General features: G+C 40.9%; 1 protein-coding gene across 2 annotated transcripts in view; it reads left to right on the top strand.

The window, feature by feature from the left end:
• Window positions 1-1,899: 1,899 nt before the first annotated feature.
• Window positions 1,900-10,009, top strand: part of EPHA7 (EPH receptor A7) — a 176,561-nt gene continuing 168,451 nt past the window's right edge. For both annotated transcript variants that reach the window (XM_074948122.1, XM_074948121.1), the window contains exons 1-2: window positions 1,900-2,192; window positions 6,899-6,963. In XM_074948122.1, coding sequence (XP_074804223.1) covers window positions 2,096-2,192; window positions 6,899-6,963 — 162 coding nt within the window. In that variant the 5' untranslated portion in view covers window positions 1,900-2,095. The remainder of the gene's footprint in view (window positions 2,193-6,898; window positions 6,964-10,009) is intronic.

The following is a 10,009-nucleotide window of genomic DNA, read 5'->3' as shown; positions in this document are numbered from 1 at the left end:
CAACCTCCCACATTTTAAATTTTTATTTATAACATACCGTTTTGCGGTATCAGTGTCTCCGTTTACATACGGATTGTTTCAGATTCTCATATAATCTTGGCAATGAATTGTAATTACATTCCCTGTGTTTCTTTATAATTATCTGCTTCTAAGATATAATCAGTTATTCAGTTTATATCCTTTAAAAGGACACAGCCAAACTATTTTTATTTAATTATATAAAAACATTTAACGTAATATAAAATAAATCTGTGGGACATATACATTATAAAATCAAAAATACCAACCCAAGAATTTAAGAGAAGGAGAAAGGAAAGGAGAAGATCATTTAACTATTATGTTATGGTGTCCTGCTGTAATCTCATCTGAAGAGTAGAAACTTCACATTCCTTCACAGCACAACTGTGCATATGGCAGTTGTTGACAAAATTAGGTTGTGTATTCCATTCAGACAAAGGCCATCCGTGGTAACATCCCCATTACAGTCATCAGTAGCACTTCTATTTTCCCCTCACTCCATCTCCAAATCCACCCTTCCTTTCTAAAAATTTTTAAAGCTTCATTTCAGGAACAGAAACTTTGATTCACCCTTTAAAAAGCAAGATATAGGTAATAGATATATAAGGGCGAGGAGGGTGGATCTTCTGCTGGAAAAGCACTCTTCAAGTCAGTGGGGGTGAACTTTGACAAAGGGAGATTTGGCAAGTTTCTTTCTTTTTCTTATTATCTCATTGTTATCGGATTACCCTTCGTTTTGGATTACATCCGATTGGGAAAAAGCGTCTAATATCAACCACATTTATGTTGTCTTTAACTGGTCTCTTCACAGTTTTGTGAAAGCAGGGAAATGAAATGTTAGTGTTATGTCTCGAAGAATTTTGATTTTTTTTTTTTACAGAGACTTGTTTTAAGAAATGAAACACAAAACGTACAAACGTTCTGAGATTCAGTAGCAAAGTGTTTACTTGCTCTGTGTTATGGATAGCACCACACAGATCGGAAAATATTGTAAAAGATTCCCGCAGAGGTCAGAGAAATAAGAGAAACCATCAAGGCGGAATGTTCTGATGAGTGGTTTCGACTTGTCCAGCTTTTTCTCAACAAACCTTCCCTTCTTCTTGGGCGATGCTCATTGTGGCACGGATGCCGCGATCGAAGGGGTTTTTAAATGATCACGTTATTGGGTGGGGGGTGTTCTTTTCTCTCCCCCCCCCACCCCCCCGCTTCCTTGGTCGGGGCTTGTTTAAAACTCTTGCAAACGAGCTATTTCACGGTGATCAGTAAAACACACTGCGTTCATCACCCACTCCGAGCGGTGCCCACTCTGGGGAACTAATTTGGTGGCGGCCTCGGGGATGCTGCAGGAAAGATAATTAAGGAAGTTAGCAGGCGAGGGAGGGTCTAAAGAGTCAGTGCCCTGAATCACTTGACTTAGAGCAACGATCAGAAAATCCCCGTCTCCTTAAAGGCTGGGGCTTGCGCAGCCAGACTCCTTTACGCTATCCTGAGAGAGCGTCACGTCTTTTATAACCACTACTGTTGTTTTTGCTTTATTGCAGTCCCCAGCAGTAACGAGCCTGCCTGGAGCGCGGCTCCCAGTCCTGCCATGCCCTCTCCACACTCACAGCCCGGCCCCGGCTACACACTCAACCTGCGGGGAACCCTGTGCCAGCGGCAACCTGACACCTTCCCCGGCTCATTGGACAGCGCCGCCGGCCCCGCCTCCACTGCCGGGGCGAGTCGTTCCCCCCGCTCAGCCTCCCCGGTCTAGCTTGCAGCTCCTCTTAGGCCGGCTGCGGCTGCCAGTCACTTTGAGGGACGGCCCGCTCTCCCGGCTCCGGCCCCGCCCCTTCCCCCCCTAATTGATATTATTGGAGTGTGGAGCTCGCAGCCAGGCTGCAGTCAGAGACTCGCAGGCAGCAAATACGGTGTGCAGGAAACGCATAGGCAAGAGGAGCAAGCAGCTGGGGGAGAGAGAACTCCATGCAAAGGCAAAATAAAACACATAGCAGAACAAACCCTTTAATCCCCAACAAGCGGCGGCAATAGCAGCAGCGATCGTACAGTAAATTTCAAAATATCCTGTTCCTCCACCATGGTTTTTCAAACTAGGCTCCCTTCTTGGATTATTTTATGCTTCATCTGGCTGTTTCGCTTTGCACACACGGGGGAGGCACAGGCTGCAAAAGAAGGTAAGGTGATGCAGAAAACAAAGTTTGGGCTTATTTATTTCCGTGCGCACACATTGCAATGTTTCAGTGTAGGGTCTACTGCAAACTGCATGCTGCCCTCTCCCCTCGTTAAACAGCGTCTTACTGAGGTGGGGGAGAGGCATCCACCACGAGCAGTGTGTGTGTGAGTGCGTGTGTGTGTGAGAAAGAGGGAGGTCAGGACAAACTGCATTTCCTTTAAGGAACTGGGTTTGCACAGCAGTGCACTTGAAGAGCTGATATATTGGGGAGGCGGTCACTGCAGGGGATGCTGTCTATTGAATTGTTAATAGTACTAATAGTATTACTCCTAGTAAGGTGAGAGTAAGAATCTCTTCCCCCCCGCCCCGGGTGGAAGCTACTGTAGTTTGTCAGGGGCACGCAACCCGAGTGCTACAGCCAGGACTGCACCGGAGTTTCACTACTCTGGGCTCACCCCCAAAGGGGTTGGGGGGGATTTCTGTTAGTCCCCCAGGCAATCATAAACTAGCTAATAAAGTCCGCTTCTCCGTTTCCTACTGATGCGGGCCTGCAGGTCTCAGAAACCGCTGGAATTGAGACGCTACGGGGAAAGATGTGGCATAGATCATGTTGGGGGACGATTAAATGTCTCCGAGGGATGGATCTATAGGATGCTATATACATGTATTATATTTGTGTATATTATATAGTAATCTGTAGGCATCTCTGACTAGATGTATATAGATAGAGATTTTTGTTCCATCTTCGTATCACAAACAGAGCTTCATAAATCCCATCACTCCAGCATCAATCTATTTTACATAAAACAAACGCATAATATTTCCTACTAAAAGAGACCACGGACAATTTCTATCGGAGACTAACATACAAACCAGTTCAGAAAGTCAGTCCGGGCATTTCTTTTCGTATGGGGTGGGGGGATCTAAAAATGAGACCTTTTCGCTATGATAGTGTGGTATCAGTTTCCATCTTTGGGAAGAGAGGGCTTGGGGGTTTTCCCCTCTCCCAGACAGGTCAATATTCGTCTCTGAACCATTGGCATAAAGGTAAAGTACCTTTCTGAGCCTGTAGCTGGAGCTTTACAACTAAGCTCTCTCTCAATTAAGATGTTCTTTGTCCCTAATAGAAGAGAGAGAAAAAAAAACAAAACAACCCAAAGGCCCTTCCTGGACGGCATTTCCAAAGTTTATTTGAAGAGATTTGCAAACTGGAATAATGAACGAACTCCTGGAAGGGCGAGAGAGGCTGCATGGGGGAGGTGAGCGGAAGCGAAGCGCAGACGGGAGCGGGGAGCTGGGCTTGGCAGCTGCTTTGTGCAGGCTGCGTGGGGAGAGCGCTTGGAGCTGTGACATGCTGCTCGACGGGCCAGAGTCCCACGTACACCTCGAGTTTGTGTTTCCGCTTCTAGCGCCCAGCAGTTCGTGGGCTATAGGCTGAGCTGGCAGGGGGGTGGGGGGGGGGGGAGCAGCAGGCAGACAGGGATTTCGGATCCCTGTGGCTGTTAACCTGCTGCAGGCTCGGAAATCTCCTGCGCAAAAGTAACTTTCGTTGCCGCTGGCCCTCACCGTCTCTGGTGGTGAGAGAATCCAGCCCTCTGCAGACAGCTCCTTCTCCGTCGGAAAGTAGCCAGGCAAAGGGGCTGGGGGTAAGGGAGGAGAGAGCCGAGAAGTCCCCAAAGTTTTCCCAGCAGGATCTGGATGAATAGGCGCCTCAAGAGGGAGAGAATGTGATGGGGGTATCACTAGGGCGACGGGAGTTTGCAGGGGCAGAGGTGACCCAGCCAGGCCGGGTCTGAAAAGTTTGGAATAAAGGGATCCTGAGTGTGGGGTGAATGGAGCCTGGGTCCCGCCCGGGGTCACGGTGCGCGCTGGTTTACACTGGGCGCTGAGTTCGCTGCCTTCCAGCCCGTCGCGGAGTCGCAGCGGCGGGGCTCGGAGGTTGCACACAGGTTAAACACCACCTTTGACTCAGCTCCCTCCTGCCTCCCGGAGGCTGCGGCTGCTGGGCTGGGAAAGGCTGCTTCAGCCCTAAAGCACATGGGGGAAGATCCTGGCCCTGTTGACGCCGACGGGAGCCTTTGCCATTGACTTGAAGCGCGGGGGGACGGGGGACGGGACGGACGGACACGATTGCGCCTGTCAGCTGGGCACAGAGATGCCCTGCCAGCGCGGAGTGGCGGCATTTGAACCCCAGCGCCGAAGTGAGGGCCCCGGCGGCGGTTTAGGGGGAGAGCTCCCCGAAGAACACGCGTGGGTCAGGGGTATGGAGGAGGCGAGAGGCTGCCCTTGGCTCTCCGCAAACAGCGCGCCCCTCTGGCTGGGTGCAGAGCCCGCGGGGGGAGTCCCCAGCTCGGGGAGCGCACGGGAGCTCAGCGCAAGGGGCACCGGGGAAGTGAATGTTTCAGGCCGAAAAGGGCGGATTAAAGCCTCCCATTGACTTCCCCAGCCACTTTTCACTCTCTCTCTCTCTCCCAGCTTTGTCTTGTGTCCCTTGTAACGCAGTGAACCAGGCAGACTTGCCTTTCTTCAAAACTGGGTAGCGTTGCTAGTCAGTTTCTGCAACAAGAAGAAGTCCCGAAGCTCAGCTCCTGCTCACTTTGAGCGCTGCATACAAGAACTTCAGGGCTGCCTTGGGAAGTAAATGGAGAATGTTTCCCACCTCTTGGGGAAAGTGTCTTTATCTCAGAAACGGGACATGCTGGATCTAGACTGTAACTGTGTAGTAAAAAAGGCTGTCACCCACATAACTTTTAAAAACTAAGCCCGCACTAGGAAATTAGCATTTCATATAACATTTTACCTATTCAAGGCATTGTACAAACGTCTGACTAGGAAAGATATTTCCCAGTAAGTTCTAGTGCAGTGAGGAGTACAACATATGATCATGTAAAGGTCATCTGTGTGGCACTGGCTTTTCATACTGCTTTTTTTATGAAGAATTACTGCCAGATTACAACATGGTGTGTCCATCCACTACTGCATGGGCATGGTGATGAATGGGTTAAACTTGCGCCATACCTAAATTTTTAGCTTATCAGCATTGTCCGTGATTAGCAAGCCAACACACACACCATCAACTCTTCTTTAGGTAGTTTTACTAGTTAAAGCCCCTAAGATAGTGAGATTAATTAATTAATTAAGAAGATAATCTATGTAAAGAGAGAAGAGCAAATTTAATTGGTTAGCTTAAGTGTATGTTGGCTTACAGAAATGGAAGTTACAGTTTTGTCTTTAACATGTTTTAGCTATTCCTGTGTCAGCATGAACCTTTGTGAAAAAAAGTGTGATCCTTCTAATAATGTTTTAAAAAACTATTATTTGAAATTATATTTGACATGGAGTCTAAACCAAAGGTATAGCTCAACCTAACAAAAAGTTAATTATACTGAATTCAAGTTTAAGAATTAAAGCAGAAGATCAAAATATATGTAACTACTTATTCATATACAACCTTTTACATTGGTATTGGTAGAGATGTAATAATTTTTTATAATTAAAATGTATATTGTGGTTATTTGAAATTGAAATGTGTTTCTCTTTTGTTAAAAATGGAACAATTATTTGTTAAGCAGTAAATATGACTGTTTTTGTTTCAAAAATGTAGCATATATAGACAGATATAACATATATACAGATATAACGTTAGGATTTCTTTCTTTCCAGTTTACAAGATTATTTTTTAAAATGCAATCTAACAACTTATTTCATAGAGTTGCTTAGAAATTTCAAGGTTAACTAATGTAAGTGCTTTTTAGAAATTTTGTGAAAACATATGCAATAATATATTCTGAGATTTAAGACTATCATTAAATATAATATCAAACTGATAGTTAACAAAATATCAATATGATTTCCCTTAATATGTAATAAAGTGGACATTTTATATTTATATTTAACAATTTGTTTATTGGACTAAGATTGAGAAGTCTGCATTAAACACTTTTACCAGAAAGTCACATCTAATTAACAGCTCTGTGTATCAGAACTTTTTAGAAGTCTCATTGGATGTGCATACACATATGAAAATATTTACTTAATAAAATGTTGCACAAGAATTAATTCTAACTAATATGCGCGTTCAGTATTTTGAAAATGCATGATGCTTCATAAGTACAAATCCTTATTTTGTGGAAGCTTATTTGTCATATATTGACTTATTTAAATTAAGTCTCATAAATATTAAGGAACCATCTTTCCTTGTGCAATACCCTTGACTTCAGAGTGGGGATCCAAGAAGGATGTAGTGTCCAACAGTGTCCAAATCAGTCTGGACAATGTTGAAATATTGCTGAATTTCATTTTTAAAAAAATCCTAATTTTAATGAAAAGTACATGGGAAATATCCTTTGTAAGAAGGAGCAAGAGGAACAGATATTTACGATTAAACCTTAGAATCTTTATGACACTTAGATAATAAGATGTAGACAGGCATAGACAAAGATGCAGTAAAAAAATAAGATTTAAATATTTCTGCTTAATAAAAATGTGAATATCATACCTTAAATAATATAAAAACTTTTCTAATTGCAAACATGCATATAATGGTGAATATACATAATATATTTATTCCTTTATTAAATAATTTTGACTGATAAAAAGAAGACTTTATATACATTCTTGTTGAATTTCATCACAAACTTTTTGATTTAGTTTTTAAAATTATTAAGTTCTTTCTTTAATACATAGCGGATACTTTTTCTCTTGCAGTAATATTGCTGGACTCTAAAGCACAACAGACAGAGTTGGAGTGGATTTCCTTTCCTCCTAATGGGGTAAGTACTCAAAACAAACAAACAAAACAAAAAAACCCATCGTCCAAACATTGCTGGGTGTCTCATCGAGAGAAATTTTTAAACATGCTTTAAACAAGCTGATATTCCCCAAATTTCCCTCAGTAATCATAGTGAGTGTTTACAGCTCTTAAGTTTCTGTTGTGAAAAGAAGCATACCTCAGGTTACAGTGTACAAAAGTAAGCTAATTACAAGGAAGAGTCTCTTCAGTAACTCACCTAAACCCCTTTATTAGCTTTATGCTTTGTAGTGTAATCCTTTGTGGTGTACTAGAAGGCTTTGTGTACTTGTGACACTGTATTTTAAATATATTTTTCTTTTCTCTTTTTCTTTTTAGAAGCATTGTAGGCAACAAATAAATTTGTATATGGAAACTGCCTCAGAGCATGTTATTTGATATTTTCCACATAAACAGTGATAAGAACTTTATATATAATATATTTGTTGTAATTGAATAGCGTAGTATGAAGTGCTCTAAAATATAAATGTCTGAATTAGAGATAGGTCTAAACCAAAACCCAGACCTGAACATCCCCAAATTTTAAGGAGTTTGAAATCTGGCTCTAAGTCCAAATTTTGTGGCTTGGGCCTAGTTCTCATTTATATACTGCAATGCCTTTTAGAACACATGCATTCCAGGATGTTCTATGAAAACTTATCAACATGCAAATCCATCATTACACAAATGATAAACTTAGGACATCCTATGCTAATTGTCATGTTTATTGTCTATTAAAAAGTTATAAATAGCTGTGTCTTCAGGTCTTAATTAGAAATTGTGAAAAAACATATCCCTCATCTCTTGAGGAAGAACATTTCAAGAGAGGAGAGTATGGCCAGTTGTATTTACCTTAGAACTCAATCCTACAAACCTGAAGTCATGTGAGTGGTTCTTACTCCTGGAAGCCATCTCATTGACTTTGTTGGGGCTACTCGCATGAATAAGGGCTTGCGGGATCAGGCCCTTAATCTTCAGCGCCTTACGAAATCTGGAGCCAGAAGAGCGTGACGTGTAAGTGAGGATATAAAAGTGAAACAAATCCTTTAAATAAGAAGAATGAAAATCTGAAAGTGTCTTAGTTTAAAAGCGAGATCGTAAAATCAATACAAGCACAAACTGGAAAGGAGTCTGAAGACGTGAGAAACTACATAATGTGAGCCGAATGCTTAAGATTGATAATAACTTCGGCATTAGCATTTTGCATTGATTGAAGCCCTTTAATAGAGGTGTCTGAAAGATTAGTTAGAAGAGAATTGCAGTAGTCTAGCCTGGAGGTAATAAAAGTATGAGCTTTGCCAATGTATTTGAGGATGAAAGGTAGAAACATAGTTGACTAATATTGTACAAATGGTAAAAAGATGACTTTGTAAGGTTAGAAATATGGATTCAAAGGAACATTGAGAATCTAAAATAACAGCTAAACGATCGTCAGAGAGAATGGCTAAAAAGTAGTTTCCTATAAACTAACAAAAAATTACAATTTATTAACGGAGTTATTAAAAAATTAAAAATATAGTACAATTTTTGGTTAAATTCAGCTGCATTTAATTCTCCCCTATGTAGTACAAATATCATGAAAACATGCACAAATAGATGAGAGAAACCAATACATCATCGTATGCTAGTTAAATTTCAGTGGCAAATGTACTCTCTGGCTCTGAGTGGCATGAAACATGTTTTAAATAACTAAAGGAATTAACATGTAATATGGTGTAGGTATACGATATGTATTAGTGGGAGAGAACATCATGTATTTCACATATATATAAAAACAATGGGATAAAGAGAAATAAAAAAAGTTAAGTGTCTGAAAAGTCAAATATAGTGTTCAGATCATTCCAAGATGATTTTTTAAGCAGTAGTTTTCAAATATCGTCGACAAATACAATTATATTCCGAAGTATGTATAATGTGTGCCTATCAAGGGGAAGAAGTTTGAACTCTTTCAGAGGAATGTTTGAGTAGTACAGCTATTACTATTGAAATTTTTCAGATAAACCAAAAAAGAAATGCATATAAACTATCCTTATGATCTTCCCCGTGGTTTTAGAAAGATGGGTAAGGTGAGACGATGGGTGTTAGCATAAGAGATGATCTCTACTGGATTGTTTTTTTTCCATCCAAAGGAGTAATCTGAGCACCTCCAGGATTAATTATATTGGTGTGGTAGGATTTTAACACGCATGGAATCTCTGGCTCTTCTTCTGGTTTGTGTTACCCTACCCAATGCAGAGTTTTGTATTTTTATGGTTATTCTGGAGGATTTTGGGGAGGGAAGAAAGGAATGCAGATGATCAGTTGTCTGTATTCTGCTCTTTGGATACGCTTGGGTAACTCATTTGACTTCAAAGGTGTTACACTATTGTAACTTTGGAAATCTGAGAGCAGGATCTCGATCATGGTGGGAAAACTGCTTACATGAGATAAAACATAAAATACTCAAAATGAAACTGAGAATGAGGGCAGCAGAATGAAACTCTCAGAGTGAACTTAGGCGCTGAGCCCTTTTTGTGAACTGTTCTTTGTACTGCAGTAATGCCAAAAGCCCTGCTCTATGGCCGTGTTTCTCTTTTGTTGTTGTTGTTGTTTTTTTGCTAACCTTATCAATACTAGTCCATACAGGAGAAAAAAATCTTGGTGGTTAAAATCTACTAAATGTATAAGGAAGATAAGCTTTCTTCCTTTCTAAAGAGTATTAGGTTTTAAAATGTAATAATTTGTTAACTATAGAAACATTTCATAATATTTTACTATAAGCTAATACCAGATGTGTGGTACCATATATACCATATCTATAGTAACTGAAATACTTTGAAATGCATTTTGATATTTACAACTTCTGTACATTTCAACACTTACAGCCATAATATATTTTGTGGTAATAACTTCCAGCATCAGTTCATCAACATTTACTTTTCTTGGAGTAGTGGAGCAACATTAAATGATCTCATTTGCTGTCAAGTAGGCTCGTGAAATATTGCATGCTGCATGACTTTTGGTCTGAGAAACCAATGTCTGTTCGTGTT

Source organism: Natator depressus, chromosome 3, assembly GCF_965152275.1.
Source record: "Natator depressus isolate rNatDep1 chromosome 3, rNatDep2.hap1, whole genome shotgun sequence".
NCBI classification, from domain to species: domain Eukaryota; kingdom Metazoa; phylum Chordata; order Testudines; family Cheloniidae; genus Natator; species Natator depressus.
Note: the sequence above shows the minus strand (reverse complement) of the source record. Positions and strands in the feature narration are given on the sequence as shown.